This window comes from Salvelinus fontinalis, chromosome 39 (genome assembly GCF_029448725.1).
Source record: "Salvelinus fontinalis isolate EN_2023a chromosome 39, ASM2944872v1, whole genome shotgun sequence".
Lineage (NCBI taxonomy): Eukaryota > Metazoa > Chordata > Actinopteri > Salmoniformes > Salmonidae > Salvelinus > Salvelinus fontinalis.
In genome coordinates this window covers 25,484,732-25,510,780 of record NC_074703.1, presented here as the reverse complement: position 1 = coordinate 25,510,780, position 26,049 = coordinate 25,484,732, and the positions used below count along the sequence as shown (strand labels likewise).

The 26,049-nt window shown below is 42.4% G+C and overlaps 2 protein-coding genes across 5 annotated transcripts in view; one reads left to right on the top strand and one right to left on the bottom strand.

The window, feature by feature from the left end:
* Positions 1-8,405, top strand: part of LOC129838671 (solute carrier organic anion transporter family member 1C1-like) — a 90,977-nt gene extending 82,572 nt beyond the window's left edge. For all 3 annotated transcript variants that reach the window (XM_055905797.1, XM_055905798.1, XM_055905799.1), the window contains exons 13-15: positions 2,646-2,710; positions 3,148-3,265; positions 3,499-8,405. In XM_055905797.1, the coding sequence (XP_055761772.1) occupies positions 2,646-2,710; positions 3,148-3,265; positions 3,499-3,739 (424 nt within the window). In that variant the 3' untranslated portion in view covers positions 3,740-8,405. The remainder of the gene's footprint in view (positions 1-2,645; positions 2,711-3,147; positions 3,266-3,498) is intronic.
* Positions 8,406-9,753: 1,348 nt separating this feature from the next.
* LOC129838672 (tRNA-dihydrouridine(20a/20b) synthase [NAD(P)+]-like) lies at positions 9,754-25,963 on the bottom strand. Of its 2 annotated transcripts, XM_055905801.1 has the most exons (12): positions 25,629-25,963; positions 25,388-25,509; positions 25,000-25,240; positions 24,682-24,908; positions 23,410-23,432; positions 22,699-22,790; positions 13,208-13,308; positions 12,905-13,052; positions 12,484-12,619; positions 12,106-12,208; positions 11,746-11,837; positions 9,754-10,908 (listed from the first exon to the last, which is right to left on the bottom strand). In XM_055905801.1, exons 1-12 carry the CDS (start codon positions 25,712-25,714, stop codon positions 10,873-10,875), a joined length of 1,407 nt encoding a protein of 468 aa, XP_055761776.1. In that variant the 5' UTR covers positions 25,715-25,963; the 3' UTR covers positions 9,754-10,872. The 2 variants fall into 2 exon arrangements, with proteins under 2 accessions (XP_055761776.1, XP_055761775.1); XM_055905800.1 differs by lacking the exons at positions 9,754-10,908; positions 11,746-11,837; positions 12,106-12,208; ... (3 more) ...; positions 22,699-22,790; positions 23,410-23,432 and adding an exon at positions 23,755-24,103.
* Between the last annotated feature and the right edge of the window lie 86 nt (positions 25,964-26,049).

Genomic DNA, 26,049 nt, shown 5'->3' with positions numbered 1-26,049 from the left:
CGCCAAATTGTGCAGTCAACAAAACTCATAAAAAGCATTATAAATTTTCACTTACCTTTGCTGATCTTCGTCGGAATGCACTTCCAGGACTCCCACAAGAAATGTTTGTTTTGTTCAGTAAAGTCCATAATTTATGTCCAAATAGCTATTTTTGTTAGCGTGTTTGGTAAACAAACACTAAACTAAAAGCAAACACTCACAAACACTCACTAAAAGCTGACGAAATGTCAAAAAGTTCCGTAACAGTCAGTAGAAACATGTCAAACGATGTTTTGAATCAATCTTTAGAATGTTTTTAACATAAATCTTGAATAACATTCCAACCGGAGAATTACATTGACTTCAGATGAGCGATGGAACAGAGCTCCCTCTCATGTGAACGCGCATGGTCAGGTCATGGCAGACCTGAATAATTCCCCTCTCATTCGGCCCCCCTTCACAGTAGAGGCATCAGACAAGGTTCTACAGACTGTTGACATCTAGTGGAAGCCGTAGGAAGTGCAAAGTCATTCATATCTCACTGTGAATTCAATAGGATCTTGGTTGAAAATCGACCAGACTCAGAATTCCCACTTCCTGTTTGGATTTTTTCTCAGGTTTTTGCCTGCCATATGAGCTCTGTTATACTCACATACATCATTCAAACAGTTGTAGAAACGTCAGAGTGTTTTCTATCCAATATGAATAATAATATGCATATATTAGCAACTGGGACTGAGGAGCAGGCAGTTTACTATGGGCATCTCTGTGCACCTTTCATCCAAGCTACTCAATACTGCCCCTGCAGCCATAAGAAGTTAACAGCTAATTAGCATTTCCTTTTTGGGAGGTATATACATGCAAATATATTGATAAAAGTCACTTTGTCCGAGAGAGATTTACACAGTTATCAAAACGTCACAGGGTAAGCGAAACACAGCCCTTATTTAAGTGTTTCTAAAATCCCCTTTGGGAAAAAAATGAATGGTGGAAAAAACGATTGGAACCATTTCCCTGTTTGACCACTAGGTTTTATAGGTATTTTGACACCTCCACTGTGGGGCACCATGGCGCTGCACATGCTGTCACAGACGCTATAATGGCACAGATACAAAGATGAGTCTTTTATCTATCTCTATGGTTGCAACAAACTTTATATAGGGCAAGGGGACAGTCACATGATGCTTTCAGGTGATTGAATTACGTCCTCTGGATTCGTGGTCTGATTGGACTGAGAGGGAAGTTTTTATGAGTCAGCTCATTGTTCTTCCTACTCTCTGCCTGTGTGTCCATTCAGGGTTATAGCAGGAAACATAAATTCAGTACACTTTAAGTACATTTAATTTAAATCTTCATCGCACGGCATACTTCAAAGGGGTTATAGGAAAGTCAGCAATAGAGGTTTTACTGTATGTCAGGAAAGTAGAATATGTGATTTGGAGGGGTACTGTTACTGGCTAAAAGTAGTCCTTGATTAGCCTTCGCCAGCTTTGAGCATGTACACAAATGCGCACACACACACACGTACACACACGCACGCACACACACGAACACAAACCACAATCCAGCAGATCGGCCCAAAGCTCGATCAGCTGACCCTGATGAAATGTGTTGCCCTTACTGGGACAAATGAAGTTACTGGCAGTGGCCTATTTCCTTTTTCTTTTGTTCTGATATTTTTAGAGTCTTAGTTGTCTGAGATGGGTCTGCTTCTGTTTTTGCTCTGGGTCTTGAGAGAACAGCTGAATAGCCTCACTCCCCCCTATCTGAGATACTTACAGCAGCCCTCATCCTCCACATACAACACCCGTTTTGCCAATCACATTCTGTTAAAGGTCCCCAAAGCACACACATCCCTGGGTCGCACCTCTTTTCAGTTCACTGCAGCTAGAAACTGGAACGAGCTGCAAAAAACGCTCAAACTGGACCGTTTTATCTCCATCTCTTCATTCAAAGACTCAATCATGGACACTCTTACTGAAAGTTGTGGCTACTTCGCGTGATGTATTGTTGTCTCTACCTTCTTGCCCATTGTGCAGTTGTCTGTGCACAATAATGTTTGTACCATGTTTTGTGCTGATATCATGTTGTGATGCTGCCATGTTGTGTTGCTACCATGTTGTTGTCATGTTGTGTTGCTACCATGCTGTGTTTTCATGTGTTGCTGCCATGTTATGTTGTTGTCTTAGGTCTCTCTTTATGTAGTGTTGTGTTCTATATTTGTATTATTATTCTTTTTTTATCCCAGCCCACGTCCTCGCAGGAGGCCTTTTACCTTTTGGTAGGTCATCATTGTAAATAAGAATTTGTTCTTAACTGACTTGACAAGTTAAATAAAATAAAAATAAAATAGCAAGGTAGTAAGGGCAGACATTTCTGACAGTGTACTACCTTGCTCTACCAACAGAGGTCAGTAGTACTCACTCTTTGGTACTCGCTGGCTACGTCAGAACATCTTCAGTCAACTTACATTATGTCAACAACAGTAGTCTTTTGAATTGACCTTTAAAGCGGTCTGAGTATGCAAACTTAATAATGAACCATAACTAAATTGTGGATGCTTTCATATTATGACATTTCATGTATAATATCTTCAGATTGATGTCTATTATCTGTATTCATAGTTATGGTAAAGTTCAAGTTGATGATGGTGTTCTCCCATGCAGGTGTATCAAGCCTCAACTCAAGTCCTTAGCTCTGGGGTTCCATACTCTGTCCACACGTACACTTGGTGAGTCAATACTGTCAGATCACAGATCTAGGATCAGTTTACCACCCAAAATGTTAACATGTGGAGGGCACTAAACTGACCTTAGATCAGCGTCTTGTGGCAACTTCCTCCTACTCCTGTCTGATCAAGTCATACCAGTCTCAGAGCCAGCACTCTGCAGCTTAGTAACACTGATATAAAACTAGCTGCAGCCAGTTTGTTTCCAAGTCACACATTTCTCCACTAATCAGCTTCTATTAGGATTAATACCCTGAACAAAATCCTCTTAAAAATCCACTCTGTTGCAAAGGTAATCCTTGAAAAATTATTACTTGTGAATCAGGTGTGTTAGCTCTGGGTTGGAACACAATCCTGCACACATTGCCCTTTTCCATGACCAAGATTAGCCACCTCCATATTACTGGTAGATCATTTTGTGTGTGTTGGTGTTATAACAGCGGGCATCCCAGCGCCCATCTACTTTGGGGCGATCATCGACACCACGTGTCTGAAGTGGGGCCAGAAGAGATGCGGAGGGAGAGGAGCCTGTCGGATATACAACACTACAGCATACAGGTAATACACACATACACACTACTGGTCAAGCCTGATACACAACACAAACGCACACAGACCACACACTTACTTCAAAGTGATCATGTCGGAGAGGCATACCCTCTATAACATCAAATGCTGAACATTGATTTTCAAGTCAATATTGAAGGCAACCCCAGTAGCCTTGCCACTTTAATCACCAGTGTAATGTCAAGACTCTGAGTGTGTGTATCCCCTGGTCTCTCTCTCCTCAGGATAGCTTACCTGGGTCTAACTATGGGCCTGAGGACAGTTTCCTTCCTGCTGTGTATACTGGGATTCGTGCTGCTCAAACGACACCTGCGGAGAGAGGAACGCAGTGCCCACCAAGTGGCCAATGGCGGAGCAGAACTGGAGGTACTCAGGAAAGAGGAAGTCCTAGCCTCCAACTCGGACCAATCGCTACGGACTTCCACAACAGACTACAACAACACAGAGAGAGAGACACGGCTGTGACAGTCTGAGACTATCTCCCCTGATCTCTCATGTTACACACACGCGAGATGTGCAGGAACCAACAACGCTCTGCGCCAGACCATCTCATAGAACATAAATGATATATTTGTACTGGACCTGTCTAGGTTATGTATATTTAAAAAATAACATCTTTTTGATATAACTGATGTATTTCATGGATGTACCTGCTGTATTTTACAAAACACAAATATAACAACAAAGAATTTAATATTTGTTGTTTTTTTACAAAGAAAGCATTTGATTGGATTTGTTATCCATTGGTTAATTGTTTTTACTGCAGCGAGAGTCCAGTTTCGGTCACTGAGTATTTTTTTAACAACTCTCAAGGTAGTCTACATTATAATATTGTTAGACAGCCTCAATCTGTTTAAAGAGAATGTCAGACATTCTGTGTTTCTCTACTGTAAACATTGCCAAAATATGATCTCAATAGCCCTGTTTATACCTGGTTCTAACATGCATCCTTCATCCTGATCTTGTCCGTTTACACTTATGCACAGCAAATTGGTCAGTGTTACCTAGTGTTGATATTTCAGTTTAACATTTGTAGCATTGATTCAGGTGTTAAACTAACTCAGCAAGTGTTAAATTAACACTCGGGTGTAAAAGAACCCCACTGTTGGTGTTAATAACCAGTGTTAAACCAAAACCACACCCATCATTATATTTCCCAGCATGCTCTATTGCAGGTAGATTTGTTTTTTTTATTGTTTATTTCAATATCTATGTTTTTGCATGTACATTGATAAATTAATTAATCTTATGCTACTCAAATATAAATAACATGCAATTTTCTAAACTAATCCAATATGTTACTTGGATTTATTGCACTGAAATGGTTGTTCCAGTTTAGATGCTTTAGGTAGTCTCATCTCTTATCCTTCCCAACCCGCCAATCATTCTGAATGCAGGTTGCTGGTGAATGCCAGGTTGCTCCAAACGTAGGCTAACCCCACTCTGGCTGGTTTCCACTAGGAATTACACATCACTTTGCCACCTAGCATAATGTGACCTGCACACCTGATTATATCAAGATGGCGCCGAAGAACATGGCTGACGTTTTACATTCTCCCAACCAATTATGCCATTTTGTTAGTTTTTTTGTGTAACTTATTTTTTAACATATTGTGTACATAATGTTGCTGCTACCGTCTCTTATGACCGAAAATGGACATCAGAACAGCGATTACTCACTGCTGACTGGAAGAAACTTTTTCCTACTTTCACTGGAACAGGCCCATATCCCCGCATTTTTCATGAAGAAAAGATGCAGGAAAAGGGACAGCAGATCGGGCAGCCTTCTGAGAATCCGTAGGCAAGCGAGTAAACTCCCACTGCCATCCGTTCTTCTTCCTAATGCGCAATCATTGGAAAATAAAATTGATGACCTACGATTAAGATTTTCCTACCAACGGGACATCAAAAACTGTACCATCTTATGTTTCACCGAGACGTGGCTGAACAACGATACAGACAATATAGAGCTAGCGGGATTTTCCATGCACCAGCAGAACAGAGACTACCTCTGGTAAGATGAGGGTTAGGGGTTTGTGTCTATTTGTCAATAACAGCTGGTGTGCAATGTCTAATATTAAAGAATTCTCGAGGTATTGCTCGCCTGAGGTAGAGTACCTTATGATAAGTTGTCGACCACACTATCTACCAAGAGAGTTCTCATCTATATTATTTGTAGCCGTCTATTTACCACCACAGAACAAAGCTGGCACTAAGACCGCTCTCAACCAACTCTATAAGGCCATAAGCAAACAAGAAAATGCTCACCCAGAAGCGGCGCTCCTAGTGGCCGGGGACTTTAATGCAGGCAAACTTAAATCAGTTTTACCAAATTTTTACCAGCATGTCACATGTGCAAGTTACTCGCTCAATACAGAAGTGGTCAGGTGACGCGGATGCTACACTACAGGACTGTTTTGCTAGCACAGACTGGAATATGTTCCGGGACTTATCCAATGGCATTGAGGAGTACACCACATCAGTCATCGGCTTCATCGGCTTCATCAATAAGTGCATCGTCCCCACAGTGACTGTACGTACATATCCCAACCAGAAGCCATGGATTACAGGCAAGATGTTGCATCGAGCTAAAGGCTAGAGCTGCCACTTTCAAGGAGCGGGAGAGTAATCTGGACGCTTATAAGAAATCCCGCTATACCCTCAGACGAAACATCAAACAAGCAAAGCGTCAATACAGGTTTAAGATTGAATCCTACTACACCGGCTCTGATGCTCGTCGGATGTGGCAGGGCTTAAACTGTTACGGACTACAAAGGGAAACCCAGACGCGAGCTACCCAGTGACGCGAGCCTACCAGACGAGCTAAATGCCTTTTATGCTCGCTTCGAGGCAAGCAACTCTGAAGCATGCACAAGAGCACCAGCTGTTCTGGATGACTGTGTGATAACACTCTCGGTAGCCGATGTGAACAAAACCTTTAAACAGGTCAACATTCACAAAGCCACTGGGCCAGACGGATTACCAGGATGTGTACTCAAAGCATGTGCGGACCAACTGTCAAGTGTCTTCACTGACATTTTCAACCTCTCCCTGATCGAGTCGGTAGTACCTCATGCAGACCACCATAGTCCCTATGCCCAAGGAAGCGAAGGTAACCTGCCTAAATGATTACCACCCCGTGGCACTCACTTCGGTAGCCATGAGTGCTTTAAAAGGCTGGTCATGGCGCACATCAACAGGAGCCTCCCAGACACCCTAGACCCACTCCAATTCGCATACCGCCCCAACATATCCACAGATGACGCAATCTCAATCACACCCAACACTGCCCTTTCTCACCTGGACAAAAGGAACACCTATGTGAGAATGCTGTTCATTGACTACAGCTCAGCGTTCAACACCATAGTGCCCACGAAGCTCATCACTAAGCTAAGGACTCTGGAACTAAACACCTCCCTCTGCAACTGGATCCTGGACTTTCTGACGCGCTGCCCCCAGGTGGTAAGAGTAGGCAGCAACACGTCTTCCACGCTGATCCTTAACACTTAGTCCCCTCCTGTATTCCCTGTTCACCCAGGACTGTGTGGCCAAACACGACTCCAACACCATCATTAAGTTTGCTGACGACACAACAGTGGTAGGCCTGATCACCGACAACGATGAGACGGCCTATAGGGAGGAGCTCAGAGAACTGGCAGTGTGGTGCCAGGACAACAACCTCTCCCTCAATGCGAGCAAGACTAAGGAGCTGATCGTGGACTACAGGAAAAGGCCCCCATGAACATCGACCGGGCTGTAGTGGAGCGGGTCGAAAGTTACGGTGTCCACATCACCAACGAACTATCATGGTCCAAAAATACCAAGACAGTCGTGAAGAGGGCACTACCAAACCTTTTTCCCCTCAGTAGACTGAAAAGATTTGGCATGGGTCCCCAGATCCTCAAAAGGTTCTACAGTTGCACCATCGAGAGCATCCTGACCGGTTGCATCGCTGCCTGGTATGGCAACTGCTCGGCATTTGACCATAAGGCGTTACAGTGGGTGGTGCGAGCGGCCCAATAGAACACTGGGGCCAAGCTTCCTGCCATCCAGGACCTATATAATAGTCGGTGTCAGAGGAAAGCCCGTAAAATTGTCAGAGACTCCAGTCACCCCCTATAGACTGTTTTCTCTGCTACCGCACGGCAAGCTCAACAGCTTCTACCCCCAAGCCATAAGACTACTGAAAAATTAATAAAATCACCCCCCCATTTTGTACACTGCTGCTACTCGCTGTTTATTATCTATGCATAGTCACTTCACCCCCACCTACATGTACAAATTACCTCAACTAACCTGTACACCCGTCTACTGGCCCGGTGCCTCTGTCCCCCTGTATATATCCTCGTTATTGTTATTCTTATTGTGTTCCTTATTAGGGTTCAAACTAAGTCCTCAAAATAAGGACTCATGAGTTGTGTTGTACTGTCTTATATCATTTTATTTTAATGATAACATATTTACTTAAGCTCTAACTTGGTGAAGGCCACAGGATTGAAAATTGATGAATGCAACAACCATGTCTTTGTCCCTAACAAATACAGTCATGGGTTGTAACTCTACAATTCACTCGAAAGGCAGGCACTCTGGGAAATATTCAAATAAGTCTTTACACTAAGCAGTGTGTTAATTTAGCTCTGAAAGTTGTAGACCCGTATAGACAAGGACCAGTGTTAAATGTAACACTCAGTATTGATTTAACACTGGAGAATGTGCTGTGTATGATATGATCACAATCACAATGCACCTGTTTAAACATTTGGGCACAATCAGAATAAGGACAAAGGGCACCTTAGCACCAGGTATAAACGGGGCTACTGTTCATCATGTCTGTGTGACTGTGTTGTGCCACAGGATGCCACTGTTCCAGCTTACCATAGCTGTTCTCTGCCTTTGGTGTGTAGCAGGAGCTTTCTTATTTCAATTCTGATCAAATCCACTAGGTGGCAGTATTGTATACTGGTAGTAAATTAATCTCTGTCTAAAATCACAATGAAATAACAACGCAAAGATCATTATAGATATCAAATGCACATCCACTGAACCATTACACTGTTTTATAGTTCTACCATCAGTGACTATCCACTGTAGGTGTCATTCATTATGAGAAGTAAAGCAAATTTGCATCATTTATTGGTCAATCTGTCTATGTCAATGTGTATAGGTTGTGTAAGTACTTTTGAACGTTTTAGGGCTCTATTCAATCTGTATCGCTGATGTAAGAGATGTAAAGGCAATTTCCGATTGAGCCCACCTACAGTGCCTAAAGCAAAGTATTAAGGCTCCTTGACTTTTTCCACATTTAGTTACGTTACAGCCTTATTCAATTTTTTTATTTCCCCTCATCGATCTACACACAATACCCCATTATGACAAAGCAAAAAGAGGTTTTTAGACATAGCAAGTTTATAAAACTGAAATATCACATTTACATAAGTATTCATACCCTTTACTCAGTACTTTGTTGAAGCACCATTGGCAACGAGTATAGCTTAAAGTCTTCTTGGGTATGACGCTACAAGCTTGGCACACCTGTATTTGGGAAGTTTCTCCCATTGCTTTCTGAAGATCCTCAAGCTCTGTCAGGTTGGATGGGGAGCGTCGCTGCACAGCTATTTTCAGGTCTCTCCGGAGATGTTCGATCGGGTTCAAATCCGGACTCTGGCTGGGCCACTCAAGGACATTCAAAGACTTGTCCCGAAGCCACTCCTGCGTTGTCTTGGCTGTGTGCTTGGGGTCATTGTCCTGTTGGCAGGTGAACCTTCACGCCAGTCTGAGGTCCTGACCACGCTGGAACAGGTTTTCATCAAGGATCTCACTGTACTTTGCTCCTTTCATCTTTCCCTCGATCTGGCCCCGGCACAATCCTGTCTCGGTGCTCTATGGATAATTCCTTCCACCTCATGGCTTGGTTTTTGCTCTGACATGCACTGATAACATGGGACCTTATATAGACAGGTGTGTGCGTTTCCAAATCATGTCCAATCAATCGAATTTACCACAGGTGGACTCCAATCAAGTTGTAGAAACATCTCAAGGACGATCAATGGAAACAGGATGGACCTGAGCTCAATTTCGAGTCTGCAAAAGGTCTTAATACTTATGTAAATAAGGTATATATGTTTTCGCTTTTCCATGCGGTATTGTGTGTCATTTGCTGAGATAGTATTTAATACATTTTAGAATAAGGCTGTAACATAACATGTGGAAAAAGTCAAGGGATCTGAATACTTTCCGAATGCACTGTATGCAGCGTTTACCGTGAACGCAGTCTCCGCTGACGTTGGAATACTGCTGTTACATTTTAATCACACCAACGCTGAATTTCTGCAATACAGATTGAATAGAGCCCTTAATGTGCCAAAACCTCACAACAAAAACATCATAGCCAATTCTCAGGTTATATCAAGTTTGTTCCTAAAGTTGGTGAATAAACACCAACTTTATATCGTACGGGTGAATATTTCAAATAACTGGGATACCAAGGAACATTTTTATTTGAATGACTTTGTTTTGAGAAACAAATCAATTGCATGGCATTTCTCACTCGCATAAAAACAAATTAATGTATATCGTTGTATTTATTCGATTAAACAAAGCAAATATCTTGTAAATGTAATACAAGAGTAAAACATTTTTAATATGGGATAACATGTTGGAAAAATTGTCTTTACATACCAAAAAAAAATACATATTTCGCAAGAAAAACAACTGTAATAGTGAAACACACTACTTGGAATGAGAAAATATATCTACAGTGGTCTGAAAGGCACTTATTCAGTCAGGCAAGCTACTGTTCCCTAGTATTGGAATTTAATGTACAGTACTGGGGCCCTATAGGAGATAAGTACTTAGGGGATGGGGGCTAGAGGAAGATTTGTTGGTTGATTATCAATTCCACTCCATGTGCTGACCCAGCCTACCCAACCCAACCCAACCCCTGGGCTAGGACAGTCAATACAGGGAGTCAGAGTGAGAAAAGGAAAGATGAATTTCCTCAGACCTTTCCATTTCATTATCCTTATTACAAAACAGAAAATCATGACCGTGACCCTGTTTAATATTCACAAACCCTCCACATCTAAGAGGAATGAAGAACATTGATATCAGATATTCAACAACAAAAATGACACAATATAGCTTCTGTACCCCTATGAACTCAATGCTAATTTTGTTTTACAAAACACATACAACTCAATCTGTAATATGCTGCTAAGAAAATAAAGAAAAAGATGAATGCAATGGTGGTGCTCTTGCCATGTACAGGAAAAAAACGACAAAGCAAGCCCATTACATCAAAAATATATTCACAGTAGACGACCACTGTAATCTGAAGCGTGTACTGCCACCTATTCTCCAAAAGTCAGCAAATAATAGAAACACTATTTCTAGGCTGGTCTAGTAGCTATTCTATTACAAACGTGCTCAGGTGCTTTTTATCTGATGTTTGACGGCTCCGTGAGGCTTTGGAGGAGTATTTTGATGACATCATGCACAGTGCTTCAGTATGTCAAAGGAAAGTGATAGCGTGCATGACAGTATTTCTGGTTTCTTGGTACGATTTGTAAACGTTCTGACCGCTGTAGTCATAACCCCGATCAATCATCCTTTTTGTCTCCGCTCTCTTGAAGATTCTGGAAAAATAAAGAATATATACAGTATATCTGAAGTGGTGGAAGTAAATGTACAGTAGTAGTACTAAAATCAGAGCTGAAGTAATCTGTCTACATTTGAGCAGGGTAGTAATATACAGCCTTGAACAAGGCAGGGTGAGAAGTAATATCAAATATATACAGTGCCTTCAGAAACTATTCATCCCTCTTGATTTATTTCACATTGTTGTGTTACAGCCTGAATTCAAAATGGATGAAATATTATATTTTTTTCTCACCCATCTATACACAATACCCCATTAAAAGACAAAGTGAAAAAAAAAGTAGTTTAATTTTTTGGCACTATTTGTTGAAAATTAAATACAGAAATATCTAATTTACATGAGTATTCACACCCCTGAGTCAATACTTTGTAGAAGCACCTTTGGTAGAGTGTTTTTATGGGTAAATCTAAGAGTTTTGCACACCTGGATTGAGAAGTATTTTCCCATTATGCTTTTCGAAACTCTTAAAGCTCTGTCAAATTGGTTGTTGATCATTGCTAGACAACTATTTTCAGGTCTTGCCATAGATTTTCAAGTAGATTTAAGCCAAAACTTAAATGGCCACTCAGGAACATTCACTATCACTACCCCTGAACTTATTTAGGCTTGCCATAACAAAGGGGTTGAATAGTTATTGACTCAAGACATTTCAGCAATTTTCAAAAAACATGATTCCACTTTGACATTATGGGGTAGTGTGTGTATAACATTGGCGAAATGTAACAACATTTGGATGAATTCAAGGGGTGTGAATACTTTCTGAAGGCACTGTAGGCTAAGTGTAGATACTGTATGTGAGCTGGTCTGGGATTACCTGGTGTTCATTCAGCAGTCGGTCGTATTCTTTGGTCAGTCCATAGGATTGTTTCTTCATAGCTTCCATCTCGGATTGGGACATTTTCAAGGCTAGGGAAAACATTACCCACAAAGCATTCCCATTATCACCCAATTCCCATGCATATCTTCCAATCTATCTACAAGGTGACATGCTATGGGTCAGAGTGCTCATTCTCGAACAGAAATCGAAGCCCATGTTTGTTTTATTGTCATTATGGTCCGATTTAATTTGGTTGTTTATTGTATTGTAGTTGTACATTTTCACTTTATTGAAGTATTAGTGGATTTGTGGTTCTATTATTTCGTCTTTGTCACAAAAGTATTGTTTCTTCCTCACCTTCCTCTGAGCCCTTCAGTTCTCCTCTCAGTTTCTCCCTCTCTGATCTCAGCAGCTCGTTTCCCTCCGCTGTGGCCTTGTCCCCCTTCCCATACATCAAAGTCTGAAACAAACACAGGTAAACATGAACAAACATGAGCCACTTACCACACTTCTCAACCATATGCAGTACCAAAATTAGTTTAGTTTCTTTTAGTGTGGATGAACATCTCTGAGTAGGAGTTCTGATATAGCATCAGTTTCACCTTTTAGATCAAAATGAATATGTTTTCATGGACAAGGGGGGTATTATCCTAGATCAGCCTCCTCTTCTTTTTGAGACCCTTTAAAATACGGGCTCAGGAGCAGAAAGGGCAGCGATACTGGGCATGACCTTACCTGCTTCAATAGCTCGTTGTCCTCCATGTATTTCTTGGCAGTTTGGTTGGCAAACTCTGCCTTGGTCTGCAGAGAGGCCGTGGTGCCAGACTCCGTCGCCAGCTGGTTGATCAGAGTGATCACCCGCCTCAGCACTCTGTAGGGAAACAACACACATAGCTTGTGTTCAATACTTCAGCTGCCACCTGAACTTGTCCCGCTGAACACTTTTTTTGTTTTCCGTTGATAAACATTTTGCTACGGTGTGCACTACTGAAAACGACCAGTGTTATGGTCATTGTAATGAATTAAGAAATCTCTATGACTACGACGATCCATGCACTGGCTGGTTTTCACCAGTATCCATCCCAATGTGATGACGACACAGTGAGGACTCAGTATGTCGATGGGTGAGTGATGGACAGACAGATCCAGGACTTACAGCCAGAGGAAGAGGGTAAATCCAGAGATGTAGAGGTTCCTCTGGGCTCTGAACAGCTTCATGTGGAGGTGGTCAAACATGTTGGGATGCAGATTAGCATCCATGCTGTTTCCCGCCCCCGAATACTTCCTCACCTCACGCACAGCATCTATAGGAGGGTGTGCAGGTATGGTACGACATGGTTAAACATGGTAAGACATTGAGATTGCAAAAGTATTGCATGAGATTGTAAGATCTCTGGTGAGAGATTGTCATTATGATCTGTGAGTAAATTAAACATGACACTTTTTGACATCAGCTTACCGAGGAAGAGAACTATAAGGATTATGATCATGGCGAGGAAGAATTTATTCCAAAACCTGGCCATTTTGTTCCATATTCTCAGCTGGAAGATACACTGCCATCTGCAAAACAGCACAAAAACATCATGTTGAGACTCAGAACACTATAACAGCAAGTCAAGGTCTAATAAAATAGCACTGGATGCAGCTTAGGACTGTCCCCGACTAAAACAAATCCTAGTAGACCGAAAGTCGTCTGTTCTTTTGAACTAATAGAACTACATTTTGAACTACATTTTAAAACATGTATTTTTTCATATATAGACATGTGTTTTAATAAATTAATCTAAGATGCTTGTCTGACAATTTAAGTGAACTATTTGATTAAATTAGACACAAATGACTCAAGAGGGAGCAAGAGCTCAAGATAACTAGAAGAAAAATAAAACATATTAACCTGACCATCCCCCTCCCGCTGGCTTTCTACTCTCCTGAAGTTGCCGTAGGCTGAACCAATTATAGGATACGGAGCTAGAAAGCCTGAGCATATTCAGTAGTCTCATTGTCTTACAACCGGTCATAGCTTTAGGCTAAGTCCCGGAAGGTAAGCAGGAGCAGGCTGGTACCTGCAGAGGGTAAGTTCTAGGGGATAGATCCCGAGTGGGGTTGGTTCCCTACTAGACCCGTAAAGGGGGAGTGAAAGTCCCAGCCGTGGTGACCGTAAGGCCATAGAGTGTGTATGGATAAATTGTTATGCTTGTGTACTAGTACGGTAGGTTCCATAAGGATAGGTCCCGAGATCCATGAATGACATTATGGTGTAGGGTAGGTTCCATAAGGATAGGTCCCGAGATCCATGAATGACATTATGGTGTAGGGTAGGTTCCATAAGGATAGGTCCCGAGATCCATGAATGACATTATGGTGTAGGGTAGGTTCCATAAGGATAGGTCCCGAGATCCATGAATGACATTATGGTGTAGGGTAGGTTCCATAAGGATAGGTCCCGAGATCCATGAATGACATTACAGTGTAGGGTAGGTTCCATAAGGATAGGTCCCGAGAACCATGAGTGACATTATGGTGTAGGGTAGGTTCAATAAGGATAGGTCCCGAGATCCATGAATGACATTACAGTGTAGGGTAGGTTCCATAAGGATAGGTCCCGAGATCCAGGAGTGACATTACAGTGTTGGGTAAGTTCTGTATAGGATAGGTCCCTAGTGGGGGTATTCCCCTGTGAGATCTGTAAGGGGGACGAAAGTGCCAGCCGCAGTGGCAGTGAGGCAGTAGAGTGTATGTGGATAGTGATAAAAGGTTGCCTGTAACTTCTGGAGGAGAGCCTCATCCATGGTTAGAATAATTTAAAAATATATATTCAAATGATGTTTGAACATGATTCAAGTGTATTAGCAGTACCAATAAGGAGAGAGGTTGGTTAATACTATATTGGGGCAGGGAACAGTGACAGATTATGTGGAACTAGGAAGACAACTGCGAATAATTTTGGTAATGTGTGTTGTCAACAACAGTGATATGAGGCGTAACACTGGAATAAGACATTAGGTCACCGTATTCTCCAGTTATACATTTGCAGACGCTAAACTGTTCTGCCTGCAGTTATGGAACCCCTACCTGTCCCAGACCTGCTGTTTTCAACTCTTAATGATCGGCTATGAAAAGCCAACTGACATTTATTCCTGATTATTATTTGACCATGCTTGTCATTTATGAACATTTTGAACATCTTGGCTCTCTCTAATTCTCTCCTTCTCTCTTTCTTTCTCTCTCTCGGAGGAACTGAGCCCTAGGACCATACGTCAGGACTACCGGGCATGATGACTCCTTGCTGTCCCCAGTCCACCTGGCCTTGCTGCTGTCCCAGTTTCAACTGTTCTGCCTGCAGTTATGGAACCCCTACCTGTCCCAGACCTGCTGTTTTCAACTCTTAATTATCGGCTATGAAAAGCCAACTGACATTTATTCCTGATTATTATTTGACCATGCTTGTCATTTATGAACATTTTGAACATCTTGGCCATGTTCTGTTATAATCTCCACCCGGCACAGCCAGAAGAGGACTGGCCACCCCTCATAGCCTGGTTCCTCTTTAGGTTTCTTCCTAGGTTTTGGCCTTTCTAGGGAGTTTTTCCTAGCCACCGTGCTTCTACACCTGCATTGCTTGCTGTTTGGGGTTTTAGGCTGGGTTTCTGTACAGCACTTCGAGATATTAGCTGATGTACGAAGGGCTATATAAAATAAACTTGATTGATTGAACTTGATTGATATAGTATAGGTTCTAATACAAGGTATTAATACAGTCACAGTGAAAGTCAAAAACAGTGGTTTCAATGACCAAGGTAAGACAAAGAAACAGGGAGGGAAACGTTGAGAAAAAAACATCAAAGTGTAGAGGCGATAGATTCCTGTTTTAGGTGTGGGGCCGTTGGAAGAACAAGTGTAGTGTGGTAATAGAGCATACTGAACCGGCTGCATTCAGAGGGAATGCTGCGATTAGAGCGTCTGCATTTTTTTTAAACAAAAGAACAAGCAGCGAACATTCTTGAAAGGAGCGGGGCAGGAAACTCTCACAAAACGGGTGCAAGGCCTTGGTTCGATCGATAGTGCTTCATAGATATGACAGTTCCTATGTGAAGGGAGACGTTGGAGGCCACGTCTCACACAACTTTCTAATAGATGCTTGGGATCAAATATCGCTGATTCCTTACAATGAGAAATATGCTACATTTACTACAGGGAAAAGTGTTACATTTAGCAAGGTAACGGGGCCGCATCGAAAGCGATACGATTACTACCTGTCTTTAAACATAAGAGCCAGTAACAAGACCCGGATAATTTTACATTGGAGGAAGTGGAGCCGATTTTGGGGTCGGATAATCCTTGCGAGAATTACAGACAATGTCTAAAAAAGGAATGATTAAATAGATTTATAGAATGGACGAAAGGGAGGAGGGGCCACGAGAAATTAGAGTTGGGGTTACCAAACCTAAAATGAACTTTTAAATGTTTGTTCATGTGGTGCGGTGGTTATGGAAAATCATGGGGAAAAGAGAGACCAGTCATATATGGAAGTAAATGGTTAGACTCAGTGGCCAGATAAAAGTCACTGTGTCTATGGGTAGTACATGCTAAATAAAGGGTACATAAACGTTGGGGTGGATTAAAACAAACGCTTAATGATTGGAGGGAGGACAGTGGACTTTGTAATTAAAACTTTTGGGTTGCTGATTAAGATGTAGCATAGGGAATGCTAAAGTGATGTACACTCTCTCCTCCAGGAGAGGAGGGGGTGTCATTATCTCTCTCTTTGGAATGTTCCCAAAACTGTGGTCTTGGGAGAGCAGTTAGTGAAATTCTGCAGTTTTATAAGTATAAAGGCATCTGGATTAGGCCGTAAAGGGAGCTTCCAGATAAGGAATGCCTGAACATTTGTGTGTTTTTGTCCTATGGTTTACCACACGCACGCACACCAGTTATGAATAATTGTTATTGGTGTTAATTCCAAATGCAATTCCATTCCATTTGATTTATTGTGTGGCGTATTTTCAATTTGGTTTTAAACTGGGCACGCCGAATTATGGACATGTTTGAGATGTTTTAAATGGATGGCCATTACCATAAAGGCCTGATTGGTGCGGTGCTGCAGAGATGGTTGTCCTTCTGGAAGTTTCTCCCATCTCCACAAAGGAACTCTAGAGCTCTGTCAGAGTGACCATCAGGTTCTTGGTCACCTCCCTGACCACGGCCCCTCTCACCCGATTGCTCAGTTTGGGCGGGCGGTCACCTCTAGGAAGAGTATAGGTGGTTCCAAACGTCTTCCATTTAAGAATGGAGGAGGCCACTGTGTTCTTGGAACCTTCAATACTGCAGAATTTTTTTGGTACCCTTCCCCAGAACTGTGCATCAACACAATCTGGTTTTGGAGCTCTACGGACAATTCCTTCGACTTCATGGCTTGGTTTTTGCTCTGACATGCACTGTCAACGGTGGGACCTTATATAGACTGGTGTGTGAATTTACCACAGGTAGAGTCCAATCAAGTTGTAGAAACATCTCGAGGATGATCATTGGAAACAGAATGCACCTGCGCTCAATTTCGAGTCTCATAGCAAAGGGTCTGAAAACTTATGTAAATAAGGTATGTTTTTTTCATTTTGAATACATTTTCAAAAATGTCTAAAAACTTGTTTTCGCTTTGTCATTATGGGGTATTGGGTGTAGATTGCTGATGATTTTTATTTTATTTAATAGATTTTAGAATACGGCTGTAACGTAACAAAATGTGGAAAATGAACCATAAACCATAAGCTTGTTCAATGAACCATAAACAATTAATGAACATTAGGTCACTAAAGAGGCCTTTCTACTGACTGTGAAAAACATAAAAAGAAACATGCCCAGGGTCCCTGCTCATTTGCGTGAACGTGATTTAGTCATGCTGCAAGGAGGCATGAGGACTGCAGATGTGGCCAGGGCAATAAATTGCAATGTCTGTACTTCGAGACGCCTAAGACAGCGCTACAGGAAGACAGGACGGCCAGCTGATCGTCCTCGCAGTGGCAGACCATGTGTAATAACACCTGCACAGGATCGGTACAGCCTAACATCACACCTGCGGGACAGGTACAGGATGGCAACAACAACTGCCCGAGTTACACCAGGAATGCACAATCCCTCCATCAGTGCTCCGACTGTCCGCAATAGGCTGAGAGAGGCTGGACTGAGGCCTTGTAGGCCTTTTTCTAAGGCAGGTCCTCACCAGACATCGGCAACAACGTCGCCTATGGGCACAAACCCACCATCACTGGACCAGACAGGACTGGCAAAAAGTGCTCTTCACTGACGAGTCGCGGTTTTGTCTCACCAGAGCTGATGGTCGGATTCGCGTTTATCGTTGAAGGAATGAGCGTTAAACCGAGGCCTGTACTCGAGCGGGATCGATTTGGAGGTGGAGGGTCCGTCATGGTATGGGGCGGTGTGTCACAGCATCATCGGACTGAGCTTGTTGTCATTGCAGGCAATCTCAACGCTGTGCGTTACAGGGAAGACATTCTCTTCCCTCATTTGGTACCCTTCCTGCAGGCTCATCCTGACATGACCCTCCAGCAGGACAATGCCACCAGCCATACTGCTCGTTCTGTGCGTGATTTCCTGCAAGACAGCCCGGATCTCAATCCCATTGAGCACGTCTGGGACCTGTTGGATTGGAGGGTGAGGGCTAGGGCTATTCCCCCCCACCAGAAATGTCCGGGAACTTGCAGGTGCCTTGGTGGAAGAGCGGGGTAACATCTCACAGCAAGAACTGGCAAATCTGATGCAGTCCATGAGGAGGAGATGCACTGTAGTACTTAATGCAGCTGGTGGCCACAGTGAGATACTGTTACTTTTGATTTTGACCCCCCGTTTGTTCAGGGACACATTACTCCATTTCTGTTAGTCATGTCTGTGGAACTTGTTCAGTTCATGTCTCAGTTGTTGAATCTTGTTATGTCCATACAAATATTTACAGGTTACGTTTGCTGAAAATAAACGCAGTTGACAGTGAGAGGACGTTTATTTTTTTGCTGAGTTTACATATATATATTATGTTTACACAGTCCATTCGGAAAGTATTTCAGACCCCTTCCCGTTTTACACATTACAGTGCCATGACTCCTGTGAGGATCTGAAGGATCAGGTTACAGTGGGTCCGCTCTACAGAGGGGGAGAGGGGTGAAGTTGGCCGTTTTATGATGGTCGTAAATACCTTACAGAAACTTTCTCTTCCTTGTCATGCAATATTGAGGGAAAGAGGGATACTGTGGAACAAAGGGAGTCCTCCCACCAAAAACTCCAACATCAACAGATTGGGGAATTAAACAATATGTATCTTTGTCCAAACAGTTGGAATGATCAGTGGGAACTTAAATAACAATTATGTGAGATCAGTTGTGTTTTGGGATCCCATGAAGGGCAGTATAACAACATAACTGTGTCTCTGAATGTGTATATTTCCCAGTGATCAGGGTCACACCCAAATGTTGGGAAACTGATATGATTAAATATGAAACTATTTGTGAGAAGATGTAAATAGCACTCGTGACAAAATGTACATTTAGTCAAGAAAACGCAGGGACGGGAGTCCCCATGTTGAAATGGCTTCTACTCTATAGACCAGAGAGCATGGAGCTGGTTAAGAAAACTACAAGACTACACATTCACAGTCTGCAGCTGTATATGTAAAATAGTCTAGTAAACTCGACCGAAGACAAGACAACACTTCCATATCGAACGACCGATTGGTACTCTGAAAGATCGATTCTGGAGAACATTTCCCTATCAACAACCATTGGTACATCTGACGTATCCATTATAACAGAGCTACAACTACGAAATACTGATCTCTGGTGGACAAACCAGAGACTTTCTGTCGACTGACTCTCCAGCAGATGGACCAGCAATTTCAACAGAGAAACAACAAGACATACAGTCGTAAATATATAAATTGCACTTCCTTTCGAAAGAGCGGGTGTTCATGTGCAAAGTATTAGCATTTCCATGAGCCTAGTTATCAGCTGTGTTTACAATAGTGAAGTCCTATGTCTTTTGTCCCACTCTTTCTTACATGCCCTCCCCTTTAATTTTGTGTAACAAGCCGTCATATCGGTTTAGTCCACTAGGGACTTCTCAGTGCATTATGTAGTACTCAATGTGTAACCTATACTGTGTGTGTGTTTATGTAATTCTGTGTGATTATTTAGTTAGTTGCTAAATAAATTACGCCAATTTGTATATCACTGACTCATCATTTATGCTAGGGTTCGCGCAGATATCCAAGAGTTTGCATCATTTAGAATATGACTGAGGTAATAATACATTAATAAGTGACTGTAATTGATAAGATAAGAAAATATCTGAAGAGAGTTAAAGAGTAACTCTTTAAACAACATTTTCCGTGGTGCCCCGACTTCCTAGTTAATTAATCTTTACATGATTAGTTTAATCACGTAATAATTACACAGAGAATTTATTTGATAATATAACAGTCTTCACTTTAATGATAGTCCAAAGACAAAACAACAGCCTTATTCTAAAATTGATTAAATACCCCCCCCCCATCAATCTATACACAATACCCTAAAAAACAAAGAGAAAACAGGTTTAGGTCTTTTTGCAAATATATAAAAATTAAAAAACAGAAATACCTCATTTACATAAAGTATTTAGTGCCCGACCTCACTAATGCTCTTGTGGTTGAATGGAAGCAAGTCCCCGCAGCAATGTTCCAAAATCTAGTGGAAAGCCTTCCCAGAAGAGTGGAGGCTGTTATAGCAGCAAAGGGGGGACCAACTCCATATTAATGCCCATGATTTTGGAATGAGATGTTCGACGAGCAGATGTCCACATACTTACATACTTTTGGTGATGTAATGCATGCGCAGTTGAAACTTGGCCATAGAATCAAATAAAATTATATTTGTCACAAGCGCTAAACATAAAAAGGTGTAGGTAGACCTTACTGTGAAATGCTTACTTATGAGCCCTTAACCAACAATGCAGAGTTTTAAAAAGGTAAGACATTTGCTAAATAAACTAAAGGAAAAAAGTAACAAAATAACAATAATAAGGCTATATACAAGAGGTACTGGTACCGAGTCAATGTGCAGGGGTTCAGGTTAGTTGAGGTAATTCAAGTAATTTGTTCACGTTGCTAGGGGTAAAGTGACTATGCATAGATAATAAACAGAGAGTAGCAGCAGCGTATGTGAAGAGTGTGAATGTATGTGTGTGACGTCAATATGCATGCATGTGTGTGTGTGTGTGTGTGTGTGTGTGTGTGTGTGTGTGTGTGTGTGTGTGTGTGTGTGTGTGTTGGAGTGCCAGTGTAGTATGTGTGAGTGAGTGGTTAGTGTACATTGAGCCTGTGCAAGAGAGTCACAGCAAAAGTTAAGAACAAATAAGAATAAAATAAGGGGGTCAATGCAAATAGTCCAGGGGGTCAATGCAAATAGTCCAGGTAGCCATTTGATTAACTGTTCAGTAGTCTTATGTCTTGGGGGTAGAAGCTTTTAAGGAGCCTTTTGGTCCCAGACATGGCGCTCCGGTACCGCTTGCCATGCGGTAGCAGAGAGAGCAGTATTTGACTTGGGTGGATTGAGTTTTTGACCACTTTTAGGGCCTTCCTCTGACACCACCTGGTATAGAGGTCCTGGATGGCAGGAAGCTTGGCCCCAGTGAAGTACTGTGCTGTCCGCACCACCCTTTGTAGCACCTTGCGGTCAGATGCAAAGCAGTTGCCATACCAAGTGGTGATGCAACCAGTCAGGATGCTCTCGATGGTTCAGTTGTAGAACTTTTTGAGAATTTGCGGTCCCATGCCAAATCTTTTCAGCCTCCTGAGGGGGAAGAGCTGTTGTCGTACCTGCTTCATGACTGTGTTGGTGTGTTTGGACCATGATAGGTTCTTAGTGATGTAGACACCAAGGAACTTGAAGCTCTCGACCCGCTCCATACAGCGCTGTCGATGTGAATGGGGGTGTGCTTGGCCCTCATTTTCCTGTAGTCCACGATCCTCTCTTTTGTCTTGCTCACCTTGAGCGATAGGTCGTTGTCCTGGCACCACACTGCCATGTCTCTGACCCCATCCCTATAGGCGGTCTCATTGATGTTGGTGATCAGGCCTACCACCGCCGTGTTGTCTGCAAACTTAATGATGGTGTTGAGTCATGCATTGCCACGCAGTTTTGGGTGAACAGGGAGTACAGGAGAGGACTAGGCACACACCCCTGAGGGGCCCCCGTGTTGAGGGTCAGCGTGATATGTTGTTGCCTACCCTCACCAGCTGGGGGCAGCCCGTCAGGAAGTCCAGGATCCAGTTGCAGAAGGAGGTGTTCCGTCCCAGGGCCCTTAGCTTAGTGATGAGCTTGGAGGGCACTATGGTATTGAACGCTAAGCTGTAGTCAATGAATATCATTCTCATGTAGATGTCCCTTTTGTCCAGGTGAGAAAGGGCAGTGTTGAATGCAATAGAGATTGCGTCACCTGTGGATCTGTTGGGGCGGTATGCGAATTGGAGTGGGTCCAGGGTTTCTGGGATGATGGTGTTGATGTGAGGCATGACCAGCCTTTCAAAGCTTTTCATGGCTACAGATGTGAGTGCAAGGGGCGGAAGTCATTTAGGCAGGTTACCTTGGCGTTCATTGGCACAGGGACTATGGTGGTCTGCTTGAAACGTGGGTATTACAGACTGGGTCTGGGAGATGTTGAAAATGTGAATGTAGACACTTGCCATCTGGTCGGCACATGCTCTGAGTACGCGTCCTGGTAATTTGTCAATGACAACAACAAAAAATGTATATTTAACGTCTGTAAATGACGTCTTTAACTTTCATTCTGAACTGAAAATTAACCTGACCTCAATGTCTGGAAAATACATATTTTAGACATGATTTCAACTTAATTTTGCTTACTGGCTTGTTGCAGTATCAGGACTGGCTAGGGCTCAATTCCTACCTGGTGGCTGAGATGAAGGGTAGACAGAGGATGAGCAGTACACCTATTTCCACATAGAGGAAAAGGGCAACTGCAGTCCATTGCAACGTCATCTCTAACAATACAGTCTGTAAAAGATTAAACATTTTAAGCAACAGAGGTCCTTTTCACAGTCTGGCAGTAGGTTATTTCCCCAGAATGGAAACGGACTGGTTTAATTGTTGATGTCAACAACAGGAAAATCCAACTGGCTAGCTAGCTTTCTATCTGCTTTCCTATGGACATATTTCAGCTAACTGTGAAACCACCAATGCAAATATATTGAGAACAGTGCTGTTCCTGTTTCAGTGATAAGCCTCTTATCCTAGCTAGATACGTAACGTTACAAAGTTCACATGCATGGTAAATAACAGCCAGTAGTACTACATGTATGCTGTTTCATTCAGTGTGTAACATACGTCCTTATATCATAGAAATAGTAGCTAGCTATATATTGCTAAAGACTTTGCCTCATGCAGTGACATCAGCCAGGTACTATAGCTGGCAATATTTTTTACGGCAGGACACGATAGCTATCTAGCTAACTGGTTCTAGCTAACGTTAGCACTTTTGTGAAATACACAGTTACTACACATACGATCAAGTTCAATATCGTAATAATTATGCAAAGTATGCAACTTACTCTGCGGCACACGGACAAAGAAACCGGAGGTTGAAAAAAGAAAAGCAAACTTTGGGAGACAGTTGTTTCACTCCTCCTTTTTCGTCTCATTGGAATGACGTCATACATAACGTTTTACAGTAGCTGTTCGTTTACGGTTTAATCCTCTACTGAGAACCAATAAGGTTCTGCCATATATTGTTAATACCATACTGTACACGTCATGGAAATTACAAATATGTTGAAATTAGGTGTAATGTGTATGGTTTTGTTTGTACCTTTTGACATTTTCTGACTGGACATGTTGAAGTGAATCTGATGTAACCCCTTTTTTTTTTAAATTATTGCAGGTAGAGGGTCACATGATCGCACACTGCACTCCTTAACTATCAGAATGAGATAAAAAAATAAAAAGGTGAGTAAATAAAAGCTTTTATTCCATTGGAAATATGATTAATAACATGCACAATAAATTATACCCAGCCAGTGTTTATGATAGGCCTACGGTCTGTGTGTCTGGGGATCCATATGTGTTGTGGAGGTAGTCTATGACAGCAGCGGTGCTATGCAGGGAGTTGAACACCTTCCTCTCAGGCTGGGAGCTGACCCTCTCCAGCATGTAGATGAGGTGCTGGTGGAAGCAGGTGAAGGGGGTCCCCTGGTTCGTGGCGAGGTCCACCCAGTCCCACACACACTCAAGAGGGGTCTCATTGTAGCCAGCGAACATGGCCGGGTTGGACAAAAGCCCCCGGGCTGCCATCACACCTACAGGACAGGGCACGTGGGGTGGGAAGTGTCTTGAGTGAGCCATTTAACAATAAAGATCCTGTATTGATATATTCTATCTTTCTCAAATTATTTCTGTGAATGGAACCTCTAGCTACCCATTTACGTACTTACAATGAATATATGTTAAGATGACACAATAAACAGATAATGATTTCCCTGGAGGGAATGAGAGGTTACAGAATAAATGCAGATGAAAAGAAGATAAAGTGTTTATGATAACTAGTAAACAGTGGGCTATGCAGTTCTATGAAAATAAACCATGATAGTGGCTCTCCCCCAGAAACCCCCCATGTTGTGGTTTATTTTCATAGAATTTCCCAGCTTGTCATTGTGGATCACTTTGGCCTATATAAGCTATTTCAAGAGTGTCTTTTCCATGGAAATAACTACACGTGTAGTTCCTAATGGTCTGTCTCATATGACACCCTATTGACATACAGAGTGCACTAATTTTGACCAGAGTCCTGTGTGACTGCCTTTGGAGTCTCTGGTCACAAGTAGTGCACAATATTGGGAATAAAGAATCAATTGCGATTTGCACAAATTGAACTGACCATCGACTCCAGTGAGCTGGTGAGTGGTCTCAACATCTCGGAGGGTCTTTATGTCTCCGTTGGCGATGACAGGGACTGACAGGCTGTCCTTGATGGTCTTGATAGCATCAAAGTGGACCGGCTGGTGGCGCTCCTCTGCGGTCCGACCATGGACCGTTATCCAGGACACCCCTGCCGCCTCTGCCTTCTGACACAGGTCCACTGTACGCCGCAGGTCCTTGTGAATTCTGTGAAAAGAGAGGAAACAACAACTACAAAAGGAACTTCGGACGACACAAAAAGTGGAACAATTATATTTGGTGATATGATCATTCTTACCGTATTTTGATGGAGACTGTGTAGTTAGGATTGTCCACTTGGTTCCTGACATGTCGAACCATGTCTTTGACCAGCTCAGGCTTGTTGATAAGGCATGCCCCGTAGCCTTCCGACATGGCCCACCGCTGGGGACAGCCACAGTTGAGGTCCACTCCATCAGAGAAGGGTGCGACCACACAGGCTGCATCAGCCAGGGTCTGGGCATCACTGGCAGCAAACTGCACGATCAGAGGACGGTCAGCTGATGGGAGAGACAGAGAGCAATACAGTTGGATTTAATTGACAACAAATTGACAGTCTCCACACATCAATGACAGCAGACACCAAGTCCCTATAGTTTGAGAGGCATCTAATATTTCCTTGAAGAAAAAAAGTGATCTCATATTACCTTCATTAGTTGTAAATTCACTGTCTCTGGCTTTGACAGAACGCATAAAGTCAGGCGCAACTATCATTGGAGTGAAGCAAATGTCACAGTCAAATTTCCTCACCAGTGACCTGAATGCCAACCTGGAAAAGTTGAAAATAAACGATGAGTTATAGCTGTTGCTCAACCTAATTTAGCTATCTGCACAAAACCCAACTGCTGAACAAGTCATTGAAAATGTAGGAAGATCAGATAATCTTACTTTGAATACCGGACCATAGGAGCACAGATTTTCAGAACTTTCCCTTCCTCAAACATGTCCATCGTGTTGGTGGTCGTCATTTTCATAGACCGTACAGTATGTTTTTAATCACTGAAGTGAGCTAGCCAGTTAGCTAGCTAGCTAGCTAGATTGGCATGGTAATGCTTTTCTTTCCACAGTCGAAACTGTTTGTTGCATGCAGTTTATGACCTATTCTAACGTTGATGTGACTAGATAACGTTCATATTTAATGTAATTAAGCTAGCTAGTTAGCTAAAGATGACAAACACCCGAATGCAAACAAAACACGCGGTATGTTAGTGGGCGTGTCCTCTGAACAACATTTCATGTTTTACCTTTGAACCTAAAAAGGATTTAAATATGTTTTATTTTTGTATTTATTTGATAAGTAACGCGATAA